The 27,078-nt window shown below is 42.2% G+C and overlaps 1 protein-coding gene across 2 annotated transcripts in view; it reads right to left on the reverse strand.

Moving 5' to 3' along the window:
- Positions 1 to 27,078, reverse strand: part of SYNE1 (spectrin repeat containing nuclear envelope protein 1) — a 389,799-nt gene that overhangs the window by 118,602 nt on the left and 244,119 nt on the right. For both annotated transcript variants that reach the window (XM_045188911.3, XM_053914376.1), the window contains 7 exons: positions 26,677 to 26,862; positions 25,471 to 25,611; positions 18,703 to 18,870; positions 18,329 to 18,490; positions 10,595 to 10,789; positions 8,932 to 9,105; positions 5,971 to 6,162 (listed from right to left, as the gene is read on the reverse strand). In XM_045188911.3, coding sequence (XP_045044846.2) covers positions 5,971 to 6,162; positions 8,932 to 9,105; positions 10,595 to 10,789; positions 18,329 to 18,490; positions 18,703 to 18,870; positions 25,471 to 25,611; positions 26,677 to 26,862 — 1,218 coding nt within the window. The remainder of the gene's footprint in view (positions 1 to 5,970; positions 6,163 to 8,931; positions 9,106 to 10,594; positions 10,790 to 18,328; positions 18,491 to 18,702; positions 18,871 to 25,470; positions 25,612 to 26,676; positions 26,863 to 27,078) is intronic.

A 27,078-nucleotide genomic window follows, 5' to 3' on the forward strand; every position in this document is an offset into this window, starting at 1 on the left:
ATTCCCAAAGGGGCCATTCAGGGTGGGAAGTCATGCCCCACGCCCATCTTTACCCTGAGCAAGCCCTGTCCATCTTCCTGTGCATTTAGGTCACACCCTTTGAAATAATCCACATCACCCTGGACATAACCTTGTTAACTGTCCTGTAATCCAATCCCCGCCTTGTTTTCTCCCACCTCCATATAATCTTCCTTACCTCCCCTCCTTAGTTTCAAATGCAAGAAAGAAACTGCACAAATGTTATTCTCCAGAGCATCTGAGATCCTGCTCCCTGGCATATGCCGTCAGTTTGGCTCAAATAAACTCTTACAAGAACTCTCAGGTTTGGACTTTTTTTATGTAGACATTATTACAGGAAAATAGATGGGATCTGTTTACCCTTCCATTCATGAAAATCCTAGGATTAAATTGTACAATGTTTGAGAAAATGTTGAGATAATAAACTTTTCAAAGTTGGTATCAGTGCTTGAAGGGAAATAAACTGAAGGAAATGATGAAGCATACAGGGGATACTATAGGCAATCCTCTCCCAGGGTCTGAGCCACCTTAACTCACAGGTACTTCCTTCCCTTTAAGATGATCCAGCTTCCCAGCAAGAGAAGGTGATGTAGACAGAACAGTGCAGGTGCCATCAGTCTAAAAAATGCTATTTGCATTTCACAAGACCCTCACAATGGGTGGTTAGGAACACCCAGTTCAGAATATTCCTCACTCCTCCAGGAAAGCCCATCACAGAAAGGCAGTGATTTTCCTGAAGGTGGGAGGCGTGGGGTGGATCGACACTCTTCTGGTGCTGATGCCCATAAGTTTCTACATGAAACAGACTCTCTCCATCTGAGATGCACCGTCTGCCCAGAAAAAGCTCTGAGAGATCCTGGACCTTCTGGCAAGAACGATGCCACAGGTCGACAAGGACCTGTAGAGAATGCCTCTCTTGTGTGGGATCCGATCACTTCCTCTCCGCTTTGTTCTTAGAAAAGGTTTGTTTTCAGAGCTGAAAACTCGAGTGGCGACTCCTCAGCTCACCACCTCACCCTTCTACACGGGTTCCTACTGTCTGACTGAGAGCTACTCTTTCAAGTTTCTCACACCGAATTTGCGCTTAGAGAAAGGACAATTGCAATGTTAGGTCTTAGGGACGGGTTAACCCCTTTACATGCACGACGAACACATATTCAAACTCTAGGACTTACCGTCTGGAAAGGCAAGGCATAGCTGGCTAACTGAATTCACAGCTTTAAAGAGAAAGAAATTATGCGACATCAGAAGCAAATGCCGAGTGTGTATTTTCTAGGTGGTTAGGTTGGTTTTTCAGTTAGTGCATTTTTCTCGGGCTGATTTAGTCACTTTGAAACATAACACTTAGACCACAAGAAGAAAAAGAAAAAACAGGAGGATTAAGAATCCAGCTCAGATGTCATTCTTTTTCCCTTTGGCATGAGAAGACACTAACAGAAGGGAGAAAATAATAGTAATTACTTTCTCTGAGGTTTGATAACAGTTTTCTCTCCTGGCCTGGGAATCGGAAGTGACTTCTGTCTCCAGAATCCTCCCTGGGTGGAGCTACCTAGCTGTTTATTTTGGAAATACTAGAACAGTAGCCTCTTTTGCCAGGAACATTCCGTGGAAGATGAATGAAGATTGGAAAATGCTAAACATTAAATAAAACGTTTCTTTATAAAGCATTTCATTATATGTATAGGGCTAACTGTCTGCTCCCTTGGATGGATGATAATGTGTGAAATGACCGGAACTTCTTGCAAAGAAAAGATAACACGTACTTCAAGAGATTATTATATGCCAGTAGGTCCTGTATCCCTTCATACAGAGAAGGAACCTATGGAGGAGGGGGTGCTAAAGAGGTTGGTTATTCATGGATACAAACAGAAATCCAATTAGTTTAAAAGAATGGCCTTGGCAAACAGGCCGCCTCACAGATACAGAGCTTTGAGAAATGATGTGCTTCCGGCCCCTCTCAGGTTAGGAAGCTAGTCCAGCCCTCCTGACTCAGGCGAGTCCCAGCTGAGTGAGGGGCACACCTTCGCTAACACCTACATTCAGTGGAAGATGATTTTACCCCAACACCCATTAGCTAATTTCAGGTCAACAGAAGGACCTGAAATTAGTTAATTAGTTAATTTCAGGTCCTTTCCTTGGCAGTGATAATACACACAGCATTCCTTTCAGTCCTGTCCCTAGGAAAATACTCTCTTCAAAAAGGTGTAATTCTATGTTAAAAAGCCAACAAAATTTTACATGCCAGAGACTTATTAGATGAAAGATGGTGTAACTTACAATTATTTTAAAAATGAACACTGACTAATTTCAACGCAGTAAAACATGACCATTTTTCCCTGTGTTGACAGTGTATACATCGGGATCCTCGGGAAAGCTTACAGCAGAATCGGGACTTGACTCAGTCTGAAGAACCTCTGTGGCGCTGGGCAGGACCCGCCAGGTATGGACAGGACCCGCCAGGTATGGACAGGACCTGCCAGTTGTGGGCAGGACCCGCCAGGTGTGAGCAGGACCTGCCAGGTATGGACAGGACCTGCCAGCTATGGGCAGGACCCGCCAGGTGTGAGCAGCCAGGGCGGCTGGCAGCACACCCAGCCCCGCTCCACTAGTCTCAAGGCCGTCTCAAGCGCAGCCTTCAAGCATGTCAGGAGTCCTTTCCTCACAAAGAATGTGGTTTGCAAACTGTTACCTGTTATCCATTATTATACTCACTGCGATTTGAGCACTTACTATAACCATTACTTGCATTAAAAGTCTCAGGATTTTTAAAAGGTAAATACTAGTATTATCCCCATTTTACAGATGAGGAAACTGATCTGTAAGAAAAGGAAGCTCAAGGATCTTGCCCCAGGTCCCTGGTGAATACCAGTGAGCAGCAGTTTGCTATTCCAAAGTGATGGCCCAAGAACCAGGTCTGGCTTCTGGATATGCTTTATTTGGCGCACACATTATTTTTAAATTTTAGAATTAAATGTTTTTAAATCGGAAGGCTTTAGCTATAAATCCAAATTTCCTTCTCTGGAAGATCTAGCCATGCTGACTATAAATCCTCGTATGACAGCAGCTGGAGCTCACCGCTGCCTCTCTGACTTGAGACCAGCGTGCCCAGGTCCTGACTGGGCCTGCTTCACTAGTTTCAATCCCTGTCCCCGGCCCGGAGGCCCTGGGACGTGTGCCCCAGCCCTTCAGTCCCTCCCTCCAGGTGCCCGTGTGCCAGTAAGGCCGCCCTACCTGCCCCCAGCGGGAGGGCACAACTGCAGCTTTGTAAGTAAGAGCTCTCCCAGATAGGAAACTATTGCTCCCAGTAGTTTTCTACTGATTAGGTTTGATGCTTCAGATCATAAAGTCATGCAGTTAGCGAAGAACTGGAAATACGTGGTTTAGTCTGCAAAAAGTTACATACCCTGAGAAAATAGAAGCAATCACAGCCCCTCTGTGCATTGCATACCCACCTCAATCCTGGCGCCCCCTCCCCTGCTGGCCTTTGCACCCAGGTACGGGAGTCTCCCTCCCTCCTGACACTGGGGTTCTAAGACCACCCCTCCCCTTTGATCTCTTCTCCCTCCTACACGAGTCTGTACTTGCAATCTCACCTCTTTTTCATCGATTTTTCCTCTACTGAGTTATGTCCATGGAAACAAGTCATTGAGAGAGACAGACAGACAGACAGAGAGCCTGAGCAGGCAAGACAGAGCAAGACAGACGTGGGTGGAGGCTATGTCCAGGGGCAGTTTCCACAGTGCGGGGTGGACGTGCTCGGCCTGGACTCAGGCAAGGGGGCAGTACCCTGGGCTTGGTCGCCACCCTGAAGCCCCAGCACCAGCAGCCGACGTCTCAGGAGTCTAGCTCTGCCCAGATTTCTGGTGCAGGTTTTGCTCCCGGGACGAAAGACACACAGGCACTCATTCTGTGGGGGGAGTGTGCATGTGTGTTTGCACACGTGTGTGCATCTTCCTGCCTTTGTGTGCAGTCCGGCTTGTGGTTGTCTGCCATTCTTCTTCTGATCTTCACATGAAACAGATTTCCCTAGACCCACTTTGTATAGCTTTTTCCAGTCCCTGTTCTCCTTTGCCGTGAAACTCTGGAGCCGCCTGCCTGCTGCCTCCCCAGCGCCTCCCCTCCCTTTCTCACCATCGTTCTGGAGCCTTTGCCTGAGCTCCTCCACTGAAAAACAGCTGTTGCTGAGGCCCCAGGGGACCTGCATGTTGCTCCCTGTCTATCAGGGGCCCCCAACCCCTGGGCTGTGTGCCGGTACCGGTACTGTGGCCTTTTAGGAGCCAGGCTGCACAGCAGGAGGTGAGCCGAAGGGAGCTAGCAAAGCTTTGCTCACAATTCTGCCCGGGCACCTCCAGTCTCCCCTCCCCGCATCCCATCTGTGGGAAAATTGTCTTCCATGAAGCCAGTCCCTGGATTACTGGTTTCTCTTTTTCAGTCTTTCTTGTGGGCTCCTCCACATCTTCCAAACTCTCACCACTGGGGCATCCCAGGGCTGGGTTCGAGGACCTTGCTCTTCATGTTCTCCCGTTACTCCCTTGGTGAGCTCATCAAATCTCATGCTTTTAAGGACCATCTAGAGGACGATGACCCCAGTCTAGGTCTCTCCCCTGAATCCCCACCACTACTAGAAATGTAATGGGCTTCTCCAAATTCACCTGTCCAAAATTAAACTGCTCACCTTACTATTCTTCCCCCTCTTGAGGCTCTTCTTCAGATAGTTTTCGTCTTCCCAATTATCCAGAATCTGAGAAGTTCTCATCATTTCTACCTGTGCACTATGCTTCTTAACTGGTCTCCCAGCTTCTTCCCTGGTCCCTTAAAGTGCTTAAAATCTGATCTAGTCATTCCTCACGCTGATCTGGGCAGAGATTAAGACGTAAACTTAGAATGCACTGGATATGCGTGGTAGAAGGTAGAGGGTGAAAAAACAAAAACAAAGAAAAACACTCAGCCACTTAAAACAAGGGTTAAAAAGGAGAAAAATAAAAGGAGCAGGAAAAACATAAAACAAAAAGTAAGGTGATAAAAGCTCAAAATAACAGTAATTGCAATAAATCTAACTGGACCAAACCTATCTTTTAAAAGTCAGAGATTTTATAATTAGGTAAAATCTTTCAAACCAACAAAATACAGTTAAGTGTTCTTCAAAAGAATCAAATCTCGCCCTCACTGGTGTGGCTCAGAGCACTGAGCATCGGCCTTTGAACCGAAAGGTCACCTGTTCGATTCCTGGTCAGGGCACATGCCTGGTTGTGGGCCAGGTCTCCTGTTGGGGGTGTACAAGAGACAACAAGAGACAACAGATTGATGTTTCTCTCACATATCATGTTTCTCTCCATCTCTTTCTCCCTCCCTTCCCTTCTCTAAAAATAAATAAATCAAATCTTTAAAAGAATCAAATCTAAAACAACAGGACACAGAAATACTGAAATCAAAGGAAAGTTAAAAGATACACCGGGCAAATACTATCCTTCCAAAGCTCCGGTAATGAGAAACAAAAACCACTACAAGGGAATGTTAAGGTCGCTACATGAGAGTAAAAATGTTCAGTTCACCTGGAATACATGACAATTCTAAAGGTGTAGGTCCTAAATACAAGTCTAAGTGCATCTAAAAAGTGGAATGTAAGAGAAATACAAGAAAAAATACAAAAATGTTTCAGAATATCTTAATGCATGAATTGTGTTTAAATCCTTTTTAAAATTATATTTGCTAGATTCTAATATTTATTTTTAATTCTTTTCCTGCACTGCAATCCTCAGGTCCACAAATTTAAACAGTCCTTACAAAACCATTTGAAAATCTATGCCAAAGTTTGTGTAAAGCAGGTATGTGCAGAAAAGTATGCATCATCCCCACCTTTCCCTTACATGGACAGGCTCAGAAAAGGCATGCCAGCGATGCGCAAGCCGTCACTTGTCCTCGCAACACCCTGTCAGCGGCTGGAGCCCTCACCTGGATGTTAAGCTGCTTGTCATGCAGGGCTCTCTGCAGCTCCAGCAGGCTCCCCTTGAGGGTTCTCAGCTTTACGGCCAGCTGCTCAGCCTCATCCTTCGTGTGAGCCTTGCCCTCCAGCAGCAGGTTTTCATTGTGGGCTGAGAGCTCCGACAAGGCCACCACCTTCTGCTCTATTTCCACCAGCATGTTCTAGGACAACAGAGATGAGGGTGAAACTCACACACCCTGCCGGCCTCTGCAGAGACCGCTTCTCCCAGGGACACAGAGCACTTCGCCCGTCTTTCATCAGAAGAATATGCTTTCACGTTTTCTGTCCTAGATTTCCTACAGCCTTGAAGAGTAGTGGGTAGATTTTTTTAAACTCTCTTAAGCTTATTGATTTCTCTCTTATTCAAGGCTAGATGTTATATACTAAAAAATATATTGGAAAAACACATTGGAAGTCCATTTTTTTATAATCAACAGACAGGGAGAAAAGGCCAGGCCTTAGTGCTATCCCATTATTACAATTATGTTATTATTTTCTTGTTAGATTGTGATGCTTATGGCTCGTAACAGTAAAGACTTCACAGGATCAGCTATTTTCTTGTCAATTTAAAAAGGCTTCCCTTTCAAAACGTTGCCTCTTTGGGTCAATTTTGTTTTTCAGATTGCTATTCTTGTTTCTCGACTTTTATATTTGTGTTTGTTTCTTTTATGATATATTTTTAACCATACATTTCTGAATGTTTTCTTCCAAAACAGAGGCTAAGTCCAGAGAAGCAGCAAAATAGTCTCCATTCTTCCAAGTTAAGATTTAAAACAAAACCAAACACCAACAAAACAAATCAAGCAAAACAAGTAATACTCATTTTATTTCCTACAGAAATTGTTCTATTTTTATATCCTCACTCTAAACTCTCTCAAAAGCACTTCCTAATTTACCAAGTAATTTTCAATCAAGTAATTTTTTAATGAGAAAAGTATTTTATTTCCCTGTACAAAATCAGAATTGCTGCCTAGAAATTTTTAAGAATATCAGTTTGAATCAAGCATCTAGCACTCAATAAAAGAGTGAAATTTTTTATGCAATGGGGTTTAAAGGATGATACCCCGAGTATTATTTTTGAGAAATTAATATAATTCTGTGCAGGACTGACGTCTTTACTAGGCAGAGCTGAGACAGTGGTGAGGGTCCATAATACTTTGGGGGGCCCAAGAAAACATTGTAATTGTAATTTCTTTTAAAATCAGAAGAAAAAACTATCCCTGGCCAGTGTGGCTCAGTGGATTGAGCGCAAGCCTGTGAACCAAAAGATCACCAGTTCGATCCCCAGTCAGGGCACATGCCTGGTTGGGGGCCTGCAAGAGGCAACTCATTGATGCGTCTTTCGCACATCAATCAGTTTCTCTCCCTCTTTTTCTCTCTCTCCTCCTCTCTCTCTAAAAATAAATAAATAATATCTTTAAAAAATAAAAAGTAAAATCAGAAGGAAAAATGAATCTACCTTGGATTATATTAGTCTTTGTACCAAAGCAGTTGTAAAATAAAAATATAATTTTTAGTATTTTCAACGGAAGAAGGGACGCATGGAAGCAAAGTGTCCAGAGCACCAGACATCACGATTTGGCCCTAACTGTGTGTAATAGCCACAGATGCAATTATACAACTGGCTCAAATATTAGACTTCAATTGACTGAGGAACTGTTGCTTATTTGTGTGATTCCATATGCTTCAGTTTCCAAAAATATTGTGAAAAGACCATTTTTTGTCAAAAGACCATTTTAGTACTTGGTAAAAGTCCTGAAATGTGTTGTTTAAATTATGGACTTTGTATAACGATAAAAATAGAGGTATCCAAAAGGGAGAGGTGGGAGTGAAGCAAACATATTTGGAAGTGCCAGCACGTGTGGTAATTTCAAGTGCCAAGAGGAAATGCTAAAAATAGGTGTTTCTTTCTAGAAGGAAACTTTAGGAAATATGATCTACAGACTAGAAAACACCGTCCCGTGGCTCTCTGCTGTCTGGCATCAAAGCAGAGACTAATAATGCTTTGAATACACGTGGGCAAGTTGCCCGAGGAATTTAAAAATTCAAACTCTAACGGTGAGTGTTACAATAAATCTCAAATCATAAAAGAAATGTCCAAAATGGATTACTTCACATTAAGAAAAAAGATAACGTCCATTAATTAATGGTTTTTGTGTATTTCCTCTAACCCTAAATGGGATAAATATGAAGTCATGCTTACTGATATTTACCCCTGCAGATTAGGTAGGATTTGCTAGAGGCTTGCTAGTTAAATGAAAGAGATCGTAAGGCAGGCATCATCCATGTATGAGGTATAATATGTTCACAGTCTTTGGATTCATCGATTGGCATGTGGAGATCATTAGAGATATTCTCTACACTTATATGTGTGTCTGAAATTTTTCAAAACAAAGAGGTAAGAAAATAATATTACAATAAGCCCTTAAAATCATTATCCCTGAATTCCAAGAGACCTCACATCAGAGAAATTCTCTGCTCCAAAAAGACAACTGTCCTATGTTCCATTTGTCTGCCTATAACTGACAGTTTTTCCAAGTTTTCCAAAAAATAAATCAGAATTAGAACCAAAACTGCAGAACACCTAGGAACATCTCCTGCTGTGTTTAACTCCAGTCTTACTCACTAATCCTTCTCATTGGCTTTGTATTTCTTATTAGCCCCAAATATAGTCTTTTTAAAAATCCCTCTAGGAAGCTGAAGATTTTCTAAAGATTAGGAACTATTGGTAAAATTTTTCAAAAGACAAAGTTCAAGCCTGAAGTTCATGTCAGCTTTTATAAGATATTGCTCTTCTACTCTCTAAACATAGAAAATATATGGGGTTGTAAAAATCACACAACCACATCAAGCCTTTTTACCATCACGTTTCACATTTAAAAATTGTGTGCTTTGTGGTGCTGCCATACTCCTTCGGGATGATTCTGTACCTGGCAGTCCACCAGCTGGGCCTCCATGTCCATGGGCTCCTTGGAGGTGCCCAGAGCAACGTCCAGGGTGGCCTTGGTGCTTAAGAGCCAGTCGTCCAGCTTGTCGACTTCAGAGCGATACCTCTGCAGGGCCTGCTCCTGTCTCTGTTCCTCCAGCTGATCATTTAATTTCTCCTAATGAATTAAGCAGAAGTTAGCTCGCTCACCCAGAGGTAAAATCATTAGGATTCAACACGATAGAGCAATGGTTCTCAGCCCTGGCTGTTCCTCAGAATACACAGTGAAACTGCAACCAAACAAACAACCCAGGAAAACCTATTCTTGGATCACATACGAGAGAAATAAATGAGAATTTCTGAAGGTGAGTCTCAAGATGTATATTTTTAAAAGTCTTCTCCAATGAGTCTAGTGTGTACTGAGAGTTTCAACGTTCTTAAACGATATACCTGCAGGATCAGGCAGATAGTATGAATGGTGAAAATTGATCAAGGATTAGAATAAAACAATGGCATAAGATGGTTGGTAAATGGAAATAGGTACATGGCTTAAATGTTGGGGAAACTGTAGGGAGTGGTGGGGACTGTGGCAAACTGAAGAACATATGGCCCACCTAAAAAGGTAGCATCAATTGCAGGCAACTGATTCCCTTCAAGAAGAGTGGCCCAGTGTTACTAGTTTCTTGAATGAATGCAGAAATTCATTTTTTGGTTAGATTTCTGCTTTTCTTTTCAATGGTGGCAAATGATTCATATTTTAAAAAAATCAAAACTAATCAGTATATTTTGAAACCCCACAAATGTTTCATAGAGTGATTGAGAACGATATTAATAAATTATAAAGTTAATTCTTAAGATAAGGTACTCTAAATACCTTACTTTAAAAATTATTTTATGAATAATTTATTATTCTTATTTTAAATTAGATTTAAAATTAGTTTAAAATAAAATTTAAATAGAACAGACTCATCGATTTTAAATTTCTTCCAAATGAGAAATACACAAATATATGATCTGAGTAATCTTGTAACAGTAAAACTAGAAAGAGCCTACATATCCAATAGGAGGGCCATGGCTAATTGAATCATAGCATAGTCAGCAGCTAAATAAAATAGAAGTTCATGTAGCGAGAAACGTATTCAGAACTATTTATGCCCCAGAGGTACAAGGAGACACACTCGAGTCTACAGGTCTTATAGAGTCTCAGGTCTAGTATCATATATATTTAGGGCCAGCAATTATAAAAGGACAAAGAAAATAATAAATGTTCACGAATCGGCACACTTGAATTGGCTAATGGTGACTACACATGTATTCTTCACACCATTAGTGATACTATTCAAAGAGTGCTCTTATTTTTAAACACAGCAAACCATTGTGTCAACCTTCTACAATGATTCTTTGCAAGGCCCATGTCTACCCAAGTATTCGCTTTCTACATTCTCAATTTTTCATGCTGAAATGTAGCAGAGGGGGGTGAAGAGACGTATTCACAGCATTCACAGCAGCACACTGACTCAGTGCTCTGTTCCCAAGACCCTCCTGAGACACCAAACAGGCTTCCGGAGAGCGAGGAACAGTGAAACTGCAGGTCACATAAGTTACCCACACACTTGCCAACGCGACTCCAAGAGACGGACACGAGGGGCTTTGGAGTTACTTGTTACCTCCAAAAGCTGCCGCTTCCCCGATGCTTTCATCTTGATGGTGGACATGCGCTCAGCTAAGACGGTGAGCGTGGACTGCAAGGCCAGCTGTTCCGCAGGGTCGCACTCTGGGGACTGGGACACCAGCTCCTCTGCGAGAAATGCCTGCAGCTCACCGATTTCCTCTTGGAGCATGAGAATCTCGTCCATCAGAGCCTGCAGGGAAGGCTGGAATCACACTCATGTACGCATTTTTGGGGGGACTAAGAAATCCGATTGATCGCGGGCTGAGTCTCACACCGACTGAGATTAGTGAATATATTTCACGTTTGGGCGTTCAACCAGCAAATAGGGGGCCTACTAACCAAGTTTCAAAATGAAAATACCAGACTAAGTGTCAGAAAATTTCTGATTTCAGAACCGTTCCTGTCACTAATTTAAAAGAATGGGACAATTTAATCAATCTCTCTGGTCTTCAATAGGCTCATCTATATCACGAAAGGGATATGCTCAATTAATGTTTGCATCTACAATTCTATGTTGAAAATGACACTCATCATTTTCTTCCTCAACAGGATTTTTCCCACTCCAAATTTCCCCAAGTTCGAGGCAGCCATGCATTTTAACCCCAAACTCACTTTATACAAGAAGGGAGAAATCTGCCACCTCTTCCTATGTCATCGTCCTCTCCTCATTTTCCTCCTTTGCTCCCCAACTCTAAAACTTCAGGTTTCACAGGACTAACTTCCAGCCCTCTTTTCTCTCTTCACAGTCTCTCCCACGTGAGATGCCTTCCCAAGGCTTTAAAAAGTTTCTAAGGCTGAATGAACACTTCCAAAGGTACATCCCTAACCTGGACATCTGTCCTCAGGATCAGGCTGGTATATTCAACAGACTCATTTGGCATTTCGTGGGTGGCTCCCTCCTATAAGGCATCAAGCCTGCTTCCTCTCCTGTCTTCCCCACCTCAGTAAACAGCACCACCCTTCTCCTCACTGCTCCACCTCCAGACCTAGGAGCAAGCACACTTTCTTCTCTCCACTGGCTCACTGCAATCCCACACCAAATCCAATTGCTTTTATCTCCAGCCTCTACCTTCTGTATCTGTGTATCTCCTCTGCCCCCACCTACAGCAGAGCTGACTCCCTTACCTGAATTGCTCTCAGTCTATTGCTACCTTGAACTACCCACTCACATTCTTGTCTCTCCACTCTGCTCTTCACAAAGTCATTAGCGTGAGCTTTTAAAAAGGTAAATCAGATCTTCTCACTCCCCTACTGCAAAATACTTGGTGGCCTATTGCCTATAAAATAAAGTCCAAGCTCCTTCTCATGCCTGTAGGGTCTCACCCCTGCCTACCTCTAGTTCCACCACACACCCTTCCAGCTCATACAGTCCTGCCTTCCTTAATAGTTACTCCAGGACCCGTAGCAATTTCTGTACAGTAGCAAGCACCCTGTCTTTCTGATTGACATGTATCACGATTATACATGGGTTTTATTTCCCAGTTTTCATCTTTTATGACTTGCTCAAGATAGCTGTAATCTTGGCAGGAAAAATTCTCAGTTAGGATTTAAAAGGTGTGTCAGAAAATCAGGCCTCAGTGCAGAAGGGGCTTTAGTTCCCTTTGTTTCCAACGGGCCCCACTGGCGCAATTCCCACGTCCTCTGTCGGACATCGGGCTTCACTGTAAGCACGGTGCCTTCTTGTTGTAGGCTCTCTGTAAGTATTTTTAAAAAGCAACAGCAAATAAACCTCTTTCTTTAAGAGCAAATGTCATCAGGTTTAACTTTTTAAAAATATAAACAGTTATACTCACATTATTAGATGCACTTAGTGCCCATACTAAAGATACAGATCTATGAATTCTTAGAAACTGTGCATACCCGTTGATGCTTCTGCCACCCGATCAAGAAACAAGAACACTCCAGGACTCGACAAGCCCCCGGCCCTCCTCCCTGTCACCACCTCCCTCCATCCGAAAGATCACCAAGGTGTTGGCTTGTATATGTCACAGATTAATTTTGTCTGTTTTTGACCTGATGTACCGTTTTGTGTCTGGCTTCCTTCAATCCATCACGATTGTGGAAGTCTGTCATGTCACGTGGAGAAAGAGCTGGTCATTTTCATCACTGTAGCATATCCCACGGCCACTTGGATTGTGGATCTTTTGCATTTAAGCCTTTCTAGTGGGTTCATAGTAGTAATCTCGTTGTACTTTTAATCTGCATTTCCTTGATGACTAATGAGATTGAGCACTTTTCCCTATGCTTACTGGACACCTGAATATCCTCTTTGATGACTACTTCCCAAAAATCTTTTGCTCATTTTCTATTGGAGCCTTTCCCTTTTTTGTTGACGTGTAGAGAGGTTTATTTACTCTGGATAAGAGTGCCTGTTCCCCTGGCTGGAGTCGCTCAGTTGGTTAGAGCATCATCCCCATACATTAAGGTTGTAGGTTTGATCCCCGGCCAGGGCACATACAGGAATCAACCAATGAATGCATAAGTAAATGGAACAACAAAAATCAATCTCTGTCTATTTTTCTCCCTTCTTCTCTCTCTCTCTCTCTCTCTAAAAATCAACCAATAAAAAAAGTTTTCTGGGGGAAGGGGGACATAAAGGAACTAAATGGTAATGGAAAAAAAAGTACAGATTAAACTTTAAAAAAACGAGTACTGGTGTTTCTTTTGGTTTTACGTTTTTCAAACATCTGTTTCTACTTTGTGAACTAGGTGCCCCTTAATGGGAAAAGACCTGCTTGAGGGTGCCTTTTGATAAACAGAGGTTCTTGACTTGATTGTTGTCCGAAATCCATCAATATTTTCTTCCACTGGAAAAGTTAAGGCTTTTGGTGTCCTATCTATGAGATCTTTGCCTACCGCCAAATCATGAACACATTCTCACATTCTTCTAGAAGAATGCTTTTCAAAGTGTGGTCCAAGAAACGGTATTAGTCTGCAAAATGTCTATCACCAGTTCATGGCAGGGTAAAGCTATTGTGGATAAATGTTAGGAAACTTTTCTAACATCTTGACGTTGACTCGATATGCAAGCAGTGTTTTATTTTATTTTACTAACATACTGATCTGTGATGGTTTAGAATATTTCTCTTAAAAATTTTTAAGTTATTCACTACAGATAGTTTGAGAAACACTCTTTTAAAACTTTTTCTTTTACCTTCACATTTAGATCTACAATCCACTTGAACTTAATCTTGGTGTCCATTGTCGGCAGGGGTCAAATTTTTTTTTAATGGATATGGACATTAACTCTGCATTATTTACTTAGAAATTATGTTTTTATTCAGTGTTTTGAGGCATAATTTTTGACATAAGCCAAGTGTCTGTGCAGAGGTGAGTGCGCTTCTGCTTCTAACTCTGTTCCCGGGCCCCAGCTGGCCGTCTGTGTCAGCTCCACACTTCCAAGGCTACTGTAGCTTCGTGAGTGTCACTCTGGCGGGACACATCCGCCAACTTTATTCATCCTCTTCTGGGTTGCCTTGGCTATTCTTGACCCTTTCAAATGTTGACATATATCTTTTCATACATTCGTGATATATTTTAGAATTAGCTTGTCAATCTCTATGAAAGAACTTGCTGGGATATTTTAATGGGATTGTAAAGAATTACAGACTGATCTTACTTATTATATATTCAAAATGCTTTCTGTCCAGTAAGTTCTTTTCTACTACTTTATAATAATGCTTGGCACTTGCTTGCCAAAAGTATAAAATAATTCGCATTATTTGGTTTGTGTAATTTAAGGGCTGCTGCATAACTACATGGACCCCACTGCCGTTTTCTGCAGTGACCCCGCTGTACGAGCAAGACAAGCCCCCTCGCTCTTTCACACCAAGTTCACGCTCATTCTCTCCCCCAACCTTTCCTCACACACACATCATAGTGCCTCCTACCCGGGCCTCCTGCTGCCATTCCCAACTTTCAAAATCTGTCTCCCAGAAGGCCTGTAAGAGTTTCCTTGTATCTACTTCCCACCACTGTCATCCACAAACACATTTTTTTTTTTTTTTGCACAATGTGTTGGTAATCCACTCTTCCCCTAAAGCAGGCTTTTAAATCATACATTAATGAAAAAGTTCATCTATTTTAGCTGTGCACATAGTGGGAGCTCAACAGATCGAATTGAATTAATGCCAACTCTTGACAGAGAAAACATGTATCTGAATCATGAAGCAACCAGAAAAAAAAAAAGCCACCTCGTTTAATCTCAGTGGATTTGGCCAATCAGCTGTGCAGTGAAGTCACCAGCAGCTTCCGTTTGCAACTCAGAAAGTTCTGAAGCAGTTCTCTGAGTGTTCTGAAGCATGCAGTGAGAGAATTAGGAAATGGAAGAGTCTAGAACTGCTAATTTCATCCTGTTAGAGTCAAGCCTCTCTGTTCATGCTTCTGTTTACTCTCAAGAGGGAGTGGATGTTTCTGGAAGATAACTGTAGTTTTTAACTTTAAGATCCAGCAGCCAAGCTTATTGGAGTGGAGTTTTCTTTTGGGGTGATGAAAATTAACTTGAAACCAGATAGAGGGGGTAGTTGTATGACCTTGTTTAAGTACAATATACTGCAGAGTCATACACTTTAAAATGGCTAATTTTATGTGATATGAATTTCACTTCACTTAATAAAAAAAAAAAAGGCCAGGCAGTCAAATATGGCTTTGCCCCATAACTCTGTCTCAGCTGGTGGCCAGCTGCTCACCTACCACATCTGACTCAAAAATAACGAGAGGAAGGTAAGATGCAAGTCTGTGGTTCTCAAGCTTGTGGTTGGCAGGGGGTGTGTCCATGGCACTTTGGTGGTTTCAAGAGCTACCCTGAGCTTCTCTAAAATGACACACTCTGGAGAGAACATGGGGTTTGTGTTTGCTTCAACACCAAAGGCAAACATGAACTTCATCATGACTTTCAGAACTATCTACATCAGCATACTTTATTTCAAACCTTGAGTTGTTGTATACATTAAAACAAAAACAAAATAACCTAGTGCTCGGTCTGCTTTCCTTCACTGAGCTCAGTGTGACGGAGACAATGCATGCCTACAAAGCATCAGCTGCCCATGACCATGGAGGTCCCCGTCACAGAAGGCTTAACATTCAGAACAACAGCCACAGGACAGCTTATAAACCAGATGCATGTCTCAAAATCAAATCTATCAGAGATGTAGAGAGGATAACAGGAAAGTCACAACATGCCACCCAAAGTCAGTAGACTCAGATAAGTATTTAAAATGTAGGACTTCAGTTAGCTCTGAAAAGAAACATGAATACTTCCAAGAGAGTGTCGGGAAAGAAATAATCATTGAAGTGTTTCTACTAATTTTTAGGAAATCTAAAAAGCATGCTGGACTTTCTTAGCCATGCTCAGTTGGAATTGAGAGACAGTAATTCTATAGTCGTGCCTGGGATTACCATTCCAGAAGCTAAGAACCAGTTCAGACATTGTGATACCATTGGCTTTTCACGTGGGCAGCTCTGTCCCAGAATTTGTAGAACTTGGGTGCTGACCGCAAAAGTAGGTCAGATGGAAAATGTCAAATTTGTGATTACATGAGAAATTACACACTATTTGTATTTCTTTCCCTCTCATGAGAGCATTAACACAATTGTGAAGCTCAAATAACAGGCAATCGTCATTGAATTAACTACATCTCCTCACGGCTATAGTTGTTAGCATTACCACTCTCAACTTAGAAAGAGGCAGAAAGTCACACGGTTGGTCTCCAGTACAAGAAAAGTTACAGATTCATTTCTGATTTGTAATACTTAGCATTAATGTGCAATTTTGAGTTTTCTTTATTAAATCCCTTGGACAAAATAATAATTTGCTCTACATTTAGCTTGTGTGTTTTTATACTAATGCTTGAGAGGCATGGTAGTGGTGATTGGGAGCTAATTATGGCATTTTTAATGAAGAACTCTGGAATGTCACCAGACAAATCACAGGGCAAATCACCAGGACCCTGTTTTCACAGAGTTGCTCAATCCTGTGAGACCCAGTGAAAGGTTTTGGGGAGCTGCAGTCAGTCACCTGGGACCCAAGAATGATAAGCCTTGAACAAAGGCAGAGAGGACCGGAAGGAGAGAGAGAGCTGAACGAGGCAATTCCCTGAAACAGAGGCTTCTGCTAATCTTAAACCAATGACACTCAAGCGCGCTCTATTCCAGCCTTTGGATAATGTGTGCCAATTCTTCTTGGAAGCTCCAAGGACACTGTGACAGAAGGGAGAGAAATCTCCGGAGCCTCCAGGGACAGGGAAGCATGCATGTGTGTGGGGGGGCAGCACGGTAGAGGCAGCCCCAGAGCACACACTGAGGCTGCTCGGAGGACAACGAGGCGGCCTTGACATCTGGAAAACTGGAGAATCGGGGCAAGAGGACTGTGGTGCTCAGCGAAATGCTGCACTGAGATAGTCCCCTACCTCGCTGACTGCCCTCGTGGTCGGTGTGCGCCAGGTAAGGAGGGTTGATTTTAACGTCAGATATTTATAGCACCCTCCCCAAACCAGACTGACTGGGGGTGACTTTGGGATAGCAGCAAGACCCACAGAATAATTTTCGTATTATTTACCAAAAATAATAAGGCCTAAAATGGCTGGTATGCACTTTGATCTCTATCTTACAAAGTTACAAAAGTGTCAAAAACCTGAAATCATATTTCTACATATGCTGCCTTTAGATAAAGCATTTTTATTTTTGTGTTATATGGCATGGTCCTGTTTTGTACAAGAATGCAGTTTTATCTTAGACTACACACGTGGACATACAATAGTATATTCCAAGATTATCCTGGGTTCTAAAACCGTATGAATGTAAATTGGGGGAAAGAGGAAGAGTTGCACTCTTAAAGCATGTGATACACATATCACTTCATTCTTTTAGAGCTCTTAATTTGCATCTAAAAATATCTTCCTTTTCTTCGGCTTTTTATAGGGTTGTCACATGCTCCTGGGCTCTGGCTGGGGGCAGGCAGCATTGCCCGACACCACGGTGACTGAGCTTTCAGGTGAACGCGTGCCCTGGCACCCTTGCACCTCAGTTATACCTGATTGTGCATTAACAGTACGGCAGATTACGTGCTAAAGCATGGACCAAATTTTAATATATGCACATTCTTACCATGCATTTTAAATTGATGCATTTTTAACAATAGCTTTCTGAGTTAGGTTGATGTAATTGTCTCTATTCTTCACGTAAAGCTATTGTTCTGCCTAGTTGACATAACCTTTTCAAAAGGGATTCAAGTCAGAGACAACCACAAGATTATAACTTAGAACCCCTTCATCGTCACCTGTTTCTGTGCTCACTGAAGTCTGAGAGTTACTCTCTTAAGTGATAGAGGGAGGTGCTGGGCACACACTGGCTAAATTTCTTAAAACAACAATACCCAGAGGAGGTAGGGAGTAGTTTTATTCTTATAACAGTATGCAACAAAATAAAAATAAAGTGGCAACTAAAAGGAAATATACTTTGCATTAAAAAAGTAAAAAAGCAACCTTGAGGCCTGTGGCTTTCTTTAATTAGATTCAAAGTCTGAATTTCCTTCTTTCCCTCTTAGGTCCCTCCCTGAAGCAGGAGTGGAAACTACACCCTTTGGAATCTTGTTTACTCTGTAAGAACTGGTAGAGTAAAAAGAAAAAAAAAATGTCAGTCTGCTCTCCCAAACACAAGCCTGGCTGGCGACCCAGTCACAAGAGCGCACCTATTGAATCATGCAGGAAACTGAAGTCACTGCTATTTTTACCTGATGTTCAGCCATCTGGCTTTCTGGACTCCTGCCCGGCTCTGGGTTCTCGCTGAGCTTCATCTCGATGGCCTCCATCTTTGTGGAGATGGACTGCAGGGAGTCCTGGTACTTCTGCTGGCGTTCCAGAGCTTCATAGAGTGAGCGCTGCTTTTCACTGATCTGAAGAAGAAGAGGGGTATTGCCCAATGTTTCCTAGCCTTTTATCTTCTAGATTAGGACATTTCTTTCCTCACTGCTTTACCTCGGTGGCCCAACAGAGGGTACTCAACTGGGCACGGGATGTGTAAACTCTCCGCAGGTATTGCATAAGCCACCTGCTAAGGGAATCGGTGTCTGGCAGGCTCAAGCAATTCCACGTGTCAATGACTTACCACATTCTTTAAAGTCTCCCAGGAACGCTGCAGATCATCCAGCTTAGCAGTGGCAGACGGCTCCAGTCCTGGTTCTCGGAACTCCTGGGCTGGCAACGTGCTGGGGTGAATCCTTGCGGCATCTGTCTGCAGCCTCTCAGGAGACAAGGCTTGGTAGTAGGCAATATCCTGCGGGTGCAAAGCACAGCACTGGAGTGGGGGGGAAGACGGAGTTTAGGCTACACGCCATGGGTGCTGTCACGTGGAGGACAGGCTTAGGATTCACATCTGTCCCAAGGGCTACAGACTATTAAAGAGAGTGAATTCTGGTGACAAGAATATAAAGATCCTCTATCAAGGCACAATACAGTTGCCTTGGAATTTCAGTTTATATATAAAAAATCAACAAATTTACCAACAAAAGTTGCCAAAATGCATTCAAATTTGTATTTGGTAAAACAGAATACAAAGGATTGAAGTGGTACACATATTTAAAGATTGATTAACTACCATAGCAAACAAAAAACAAAAACAAAAAGCTAAATGGTCTTCTCTAAGCAATTCCTAAAATGTTGCTTAATGCACTGGTTAAAGTTTTGAATAATTTTTAAAAGTACTTTCTTTAAGTAAAAGTAAATCTATAGTAAGTAATTTTTCAAGTATGGTCAGATCCTCAATATTTGAGAACTCATTATTTATAGAAATTAATTTAAATATTTTAATATCAGATAAGGGAAAAATAATGGGGAAGTTAAAACTACCCTAGGAAACAAAAAATGAACACAGGTTTTCTTCTAATCAATTCCTGGAAAGTACATTAAAAAATTAATCAAAGTGAATTATGAAAAATTGGGCTTTTGAATTATTTTTATTTCTTGGGTTATAAGTAGTATTACATGTTTTACTAATGTTGATGATGGAATCTAGACCAAGACATACAATGCATGTGTTTCTAAATGTTTCTATGATTATCCATGTATTAATAGAAATTGAATTGGTGAGTAATGTTTACATTCTTGGAATTGCTATTATAAAATTCACTGCTTTTACAGCTGTACTATTGAAGAAAATTATGTTAATTTAAAATACCTGAGCTTTACTGATAATAATTTCTTGGTAAAATAGTAGTGACAAAGGTCCCAGCCACCTGAGAAATCATGGTACTAGCAGGAAGGGGACTGGTGTTTGGGGGTCTGGACGAGGGCAGAGGCAGGGTCATGGTGTAGAATGAATTCAGATAGGAGTCTGACACCTGAGAAGTCAAGACACCTGAGATCCCAGGGGACATTCGCTTCCTATGCAGCCACACAACTGGAACAAGTCACTCACATCTCATGCGCTGGTTCCCTCCTCTGTACAAGCCTCAGGTGGCTCTGAGGACTCCATGGAGTCCTATTTGAAGGGCCACGAGACCTTCTAATTATGTTGTTGCTGTTGCTGCGGCTCCAGATAAGTCCCTGACATTTATCGATGACATGGGAACCTAGAGACTGATTCCTCTCCATTCCCCACCCTGGGCCTATCTTGGGTACATTACTTTGGTATTTATGAATCCCTTGATAAGCTCATACTCATTTATCCTCCTGCACTTCCAGCTCACTTCAGTCCTGCTCACCCTTGATAGCCTGTCATCACCGAATTGGTTCACCCCACGCAGATTAGTTGCATCTAAAGCTACTTAAACCTTTCTTTTGACAACACCTTTGTTTCCTTTGGGCCTTCGACCTCTGCTTCACCCCCTTGGAAAACCCCAACCAGGACTCAACTGAACTTTCCTTTCCAGAGTGCGTGTCTGTGCACACTCGCACACACAGACACACACACACTGACACACAGAGACACACAACTGAAGCCATCGAAGTCCTGACGTTCTTAAATTCCCGAAAGTCTGTCTATATTCAGACTCACCTTTATCTATGTCATGCTTGCCAGCTTCCTTGCTCTTTCAAGGGTCTTGGTCCATTAATGTCTTCTCCCCCTCTACTGACTTTCTCCTCGGCAGAGAGAACCCCTTAGAAAACCCCTACAGACACTGTTTCCATAGAAAACACCTACAAACACTTTCTTTCATAACTATCTTCTTGCAGGATAATCATCTATTAGAAAATTTCACAAATCACAAGGTGATGGAGTATCACACGGGCATACACCAGCACACACATCCGTAACTGCTAGTTCTTCCTTTCCTCCCTTTCATTTCATAATCCAGTTTCTGAAAATGGTAGTTTACACATGATGTATTCCCTTCTCTCCCTCCATCCACTTCTAAATGCCCAACCGAGCTTCAGCCCTAGTGAATCCAGGGAAATTGTTCTTGCCTCACCATCAGCGGCTCTTCTCTGTGAAACGAAATGGGTATTTTTTCAACCTTTCTCTTGCTTGACCTCTCAGTAGCACCCAATCCCACTGGCCATCCTTTTGGGAAACACTTTCCTTTAATCCCTCTGTTTTCCACCCTGTCATTCAATCTTTGTCATTTTTCTCCACTCAATCTTAAGCATGGGAGTATTTATAAGCTCCTCACTCATATATATAGTTGTGCACATATATTCCATAGTCTCTTCTGACTCAACATGTAAAAGACATTCCAGGATCAGAAATCAACTTAGGAAAAATGGTAAAGTATTATCCATCTTTCACGTAAGCTATGAACTTGGGATTTACTCTCTATTCCTTCTCTCCCTTTCCACCCTACTGTTTATATAAGGGTGAACTTGTGCTCACGCCTACCCTTGCCACAACATTGGTTCAAATTCTAATGACAGGACCAACTTCTTGATTCCCGGGTTGCAAGTGGGCGGCCCGTGGTCTGTCTCTGGCCTGTACACATGTAGTTTGGCTTACGTAGTGTTTGAAATTGTTTAAATTTCTCTTTACTGAGACAAGGAGATTTCACAAGAATCAAAATTTGTGACTTCTCTTGCAAACCAGGAAGTAGGTAAGACTGGACTCGGTGTCCATGCGGCAACAGTAACACTAACTGAGGGGAGGCTGCCTCCTTTCTGTGGGGCGGTGCCATCCAGGTGGCCGCAGTCCCCCTGCTGTGTCTCTCATTTACATCCCAAGGCTGGGCCTGGTGCCAGACTGCAACTTCTGCCCCTAACTAGCTTCCCTGGCTCTGAATTTGTGCATCCCCATTCTATTGTCCATATTCATCCAGAATGATCCATGCTAAAACTGACTTCTGTACCTAGCTCCTAGTCAAATTCCCTCAGTGGTGAAACTATTAGCTTCTGGATCAAGTTCAGGTTCTTTGATGTGGTATCCAAGGTCCTTCAGGATGTACTTCTTGCATCCCTCTCAGCTTCATTTCTCCCCATCTTTGTCCAAATCTGTGGCCTGGGGCCATTTTCCTTCCTGACACCACACCTTCCTAATGTGGTTCCTTCCACCTGAAAAATTCACCTTGCTCTAGGGCACCCCAATTGCCTAACCTGCCCTCCATTATTACAGCCAAAGGGTGCCTGCCATCCTTAAGCAACAATGAAGGCCGCCTGGCTTCGCTGCTTTCTCCATGTGCTCCCTGAACCCTGTTTCCCGCCATCATAGACGGGACCCAACTATTGTAAAACTACTTGCCTGACGCTCTCAGGCTGTGAGCTCCATAAGGGAGAAATGCCTTTAGTTTTCGCTCCTGGGCAAATAACAGCCAGACATACCCGTAATCATGGATCATACAAGTAAGAGTACTTCATCAACTCTTATGATTTTTACATACATTTATGTACTATTACTGTCCACAAGGGGAAAATGTTGCTTTAAATGTTGTAAGCATTTTAAATTAAATGTTCTATTTTAAAGAAGGTCCTTAAAAGAGCTAGAATAAAATAAATTTGATACCAAAACATCTTTTTTCTGGCTCCTCTGTGTGTGATTGTGAGTGTGCGTGCGTATGGTTCAGGCCTGTTAGACGGCAACGACAACTCCTGTTTTTTTTTTTATTTTTTAAAGGATTTGAAAATATATCTCCTTTTGTAGATGCATAACCTGGGTCTGTCTGAGGGCTACAGAGATTCAATAAAATAAATCTATCATAAAAGCAACATTTGTCATAGTGCGGAATCACCCTCAGAAATATGTCTCTTGTTGCTTATGTGCCTAAGTTATGAGACTTGTTCTCCAGTGGATTCCTCAGGCACTAAATTTGGAAAACTAGAGCTACCATTTTATTACCATTTTCCAGTCAAAAAGGTACTTTCAACGATTAACATCACACTGAAAATGTTTTCACAGTTTTGTGAATGAAGTAGCCTTGTTTCCCATTACAAATGAGACCTAGGGACTTTCCAAGTACTTTCTGCTTAGAGGAGGAAGAGCCGGAACCTGCTCTGACCTTTAACTTGGAGCCCAGTGCTCTACCCATTACACTATGGCCCTTTCAACCCCAGGCTGTCCTCAGCTGTTCTCAGGAGCTGACGTCTTGGCTTGCTTCTAAAGCAGGGGTCCCCAACCTCTGGACTGCAGAATGGTTAGGAACAGGGGTCACATAGCAGGAGGTGAGCTTGAATGTAATGCACTTGAATCACCCTGAAACTGTCACCCCCACCCCCAGTCCGTGGAAAAATTGCCTTCCATGAAACCCTTCCCTGGTGCCAAAAAGGTTCTAAGGGGACCAAGAAGTCTGCAGCCGATTCTGGGGCTGCTTCATTATTTCTACCTTCAAGCAAGCTGAAGTAAGATGTTACCACATCCCGGCTAACAGCTATTGTCAGAGAGAGAACACACTGAAACGGGGTGATCAGTCGGTTACATAACGGAGATCCACTTACAGAAGCGGAAAGTGTTCTCCAAAGCCTTTTTTTTAACAGCGGCGATTTTATAAAGCAGTTATATTTGGCTGCTCCTTGAGACAGCTGTGTACATTCTGTACAGTGTTTTGAGTCTGAATACTGGAACTTATTTGGATTCTGAATGTTCTCCTCAGTGTCAAGATAAAATTCTGTAAATCCAATGCATGTCTGACCTGTTGTATTTGTTACTTTTCTCCGATTAGGTTACTGGAGAAAAATAACGTGTGGCCATAAACAGTGGGGTCAACACCAAACATAACACTTTTGCTTTTTAGTAGCATCCTCCTAGAGCTGCCTAACACAAACTAAATAAAAAAATTTTAAAGGAATTTGTGGTATTACAGAAAAGTGTGTTTACAATGTGATTTATTTGATGGTTTCCTGTGATGGGGGAGGGGTGACAAATGAGATTAAAATAAAGCAGAATCTCACTCATAACTTTGGGATTTGCTTGGGCTTGACGGTTAAAGTTTTCATAATAAAAACGTCTGCACATTTTACCATTTATGTGGTGTTTTCACGTTCACCAAAAAGACACCTTTCATGTAGCATCAGGACTTATAATTTTAGAAAAGGGATATTCCTCCTATCGAGTTAGCGTCAAGGTCAGTGTTTGTTGTTCAATTTGAAAATTTTAAGAAAAGTCGGCATACATTTTTTCTATACAGTTAAACAGCTGACTATAGCTATATTTCTATGATCCTAATAATATCTGTAACCACAGGCAAGAACACCCTCAAGCAATGAGTAATACATTTAAACCCAGAATTTGGAGAACAGTTTCTCAAATCCTCCAGAGTACCCTGAACTTCTCCATTTCTGTTGTTCTTTTAATTTCCTCTCATCGCTTTTGTTATTGTCTGTCCTCTGGCCCCTTTCTCTCTAGATTACAAGGGCCTTGGGGTCAGGGAGCGCAGCCGTCTCCTCCCTCCCTGGGACTCCACACAAGATTTTATTCCAAACAGGCCCTCAGAATGTATGTGATGAATGGGTGAATGGGTAACTGCACTAGAGCTATATACATTTCTACCAAGAGAACTGTTTTATCTAAAGCTTTCATCAACCTTATTCTCCTTTCTGGGAGGAGAAGGGGTTATCTTTATCACAGAAACCCTATTTTGAATGCTTCTGCCTTAAAATAAAAAATATGATAGATTCGCAATATAGTTTATAGAACCTTTTCTGTTTAATGTTTCTTCCTTGATAATACAGTTCAACCTCTTTGAATGTTTACATAATTTCATAGTAACATAGTTAAAAATATTTAGTTGTTTTGGCTGAATGAAAAGATAGTATTACTCACCATGCATTAAAATTTTTTGATTATTGTATGTCTTTTTTATTTCTACCCCATATTTTCCATGAAAACTTTTTGACATATTTAATTTGGTATAATGTATTTTAATATGAGGCATACTAAAAGGTATCTCATAACAAGGTATTACTCCTATTTTATAAAAAATAAAATTGAAGATGATTGGAAGATAAGTGAGAAAACTCAAATCTGCTCAGGCATTCCAATATATACCCTGGCAGCCAGCCCTTTAAATTGGACAGCCATCAGTACAGAAAGAAAAAGTGTGATACGATGAACAGAACTTTTCCATCTCCAAAATCTGAACTGGTAGGCATCAAAACTTCGGTAAGTGCATGTTAAAATAGCCCTAGAATCGGGTTACTGTACAAGGGTGACAGACACGTTTCGTTTTCTGGGAGGATGCAGTACTCTACTACGGAAGCCTGTCAGGTACCGGAGCCATAAAGCCTTAACCAGCTATAATTTCTGTGACCTAGTTCTCGCTCATCTCGTTGCCAGGAGCCCTGGAGAGGAGATGATGTGTAAAGCCAGTAGTGGTCTCACATGACAATCACAGCCTGTGCCACTGTCACACCTAACAGTGTGTTCCTCAAAGTCTCGGATTCATACCCACAGTCTAGTGAGAAAGGAGTTCTGCACCCCTCCGGGGATCCAAGGTAAGGAATGCCAAGTGGGCGGTACCTGGTTAACAGAAGCATCTGTATTAGCCACAGGTGAAGGGGAACGACAGGCAGGTGGAGAGGAAATCTCACTGTTGGTTCCTTCCTCCCCAGACTCTTCAGTGACAGGTGACAGCAAAGTGTGACAGCGACCTGCAGTCATCTGTCACATAAAGGTAGCCCAAAGGACATAAAAACCAATTAGCAATGTAACAAGAGACCTGCTCACGCATAAGTCAAAACAGAGACAATTATATAACAAAGGTTAGAATTACTGAGACCCATATTTACATACAAATTTTGTGTTTTCATTTAAAATTTGGTTCTAATGAATATGATGCTGGGAGCCATTTATAAAACAAACAGGGATAGGAGGTGCATATCACATGAAAAGTTTTGTTGTTGATTAAATATTTTTCTGATTTACTTTCTCTTCCTTGATTGTATCTTTATAAATAACTTTAAAAAACCCTCATAAATTGTATAAATGAAGGAAGGGTCTATGAAATAGTGCTTGATTTTTTTAGACGTCTCAAATTACAAATATTCTAGGGCGATAAGTCCCCCCTAAGTGCTGTATCGCCCAAAGAGCCCACGTACGGTTATGCACTATCCGTGCCCAGCACGTTTGTGTGAAAAATACACAGGCTGGAAAACACTGAGGAACCAAAATAACTAATGCATTTTAGATGCAAAGTGATTGGGAAGTAATGTAGATAGAGATTAATGGAATTTCTTTATTTTAATCCAAAGCTAAACTTTGGATTTTCTACTTTCTTATTTTTCTAACAATAGTCTTTCTCCTATATTTTCTTAAACATCTATTCAAGTAAATGCACACAATATACGTTGCATGATTCTCTCATCCCCCCACCCCCCAAGACTAGAGAACTGTGCAGAGGATTTTATTTATTTTTTGATGCTTAGGGCCTCTCAGAATTCTTGCTAAATTATAAACAAATGCAGGCTGACCTCTGACATCATTAAGTAATTCACTAGTCTCAAGCAAATAGCTTTATTTCCACTGTCATTGTTTACAGTGTCAAGTATTGGCTTTGGCCCAAAGGCAGCAGAGAGTTAAGGAGACTGTTCTTCAGTTCTAGTCTGCAAGACCTACCACTGATCCCTAAAATAAGCCAGAGCGGGACCTGGAGACAGGAGCAGGGTACAGTCACAGGAGAGTGCTCCGCGGCCGCGCGCTGCAAAACTGGCTTTGACCCTTACTTACCATGACCACAGAGGGGTGGGCAGAGGTGGCTGGGAGGAGCTCCCCGTCCAAGTCCTCCGGCAGCCCCTCCACCTCGGTCACCGTCAGCAGCATGGTGGCGTTCTTGGCTTTCATTGTCAGCATCTTGCACTTGGAGTTCAGAGAGGCGATCTGCTCCTGGTAGCCCTTGATTTTCTGAGCCAGCTCCTGAGGAAACATTTTCCCACCCCCCTGTGTGTCAGAGCAGCATCAAAAGGAAACAGAGCTAGTAGCGTTCATCTTCCTCCGGGGCTGGCCAATGAAATCGCAGAGCTGTGCCAGGCGGCTGCAGCGCACACGGCCCGGGAGGCAGGATGTGGACTGTGCTGAGCAGCCAGCCTGCCTGCAGCTCCGAGCCAGCCCACGGCACGGCAGGGCAGGGAG

Source organism: Desmodus rotundus, chromosome 11 (assembly GCF_022682495.2).
Source record: "Desmodus rotundus isolate HL8 chromosome 11, HLdesRot8A.1, whole genome shotgun sequence".
Taxonomy (NCBI): Eukaryota; Metazoa; Chordata; class Mammalia; order Chiroptera; family Phyllostomidae; genus Desmodus; species Desmodus rotundus.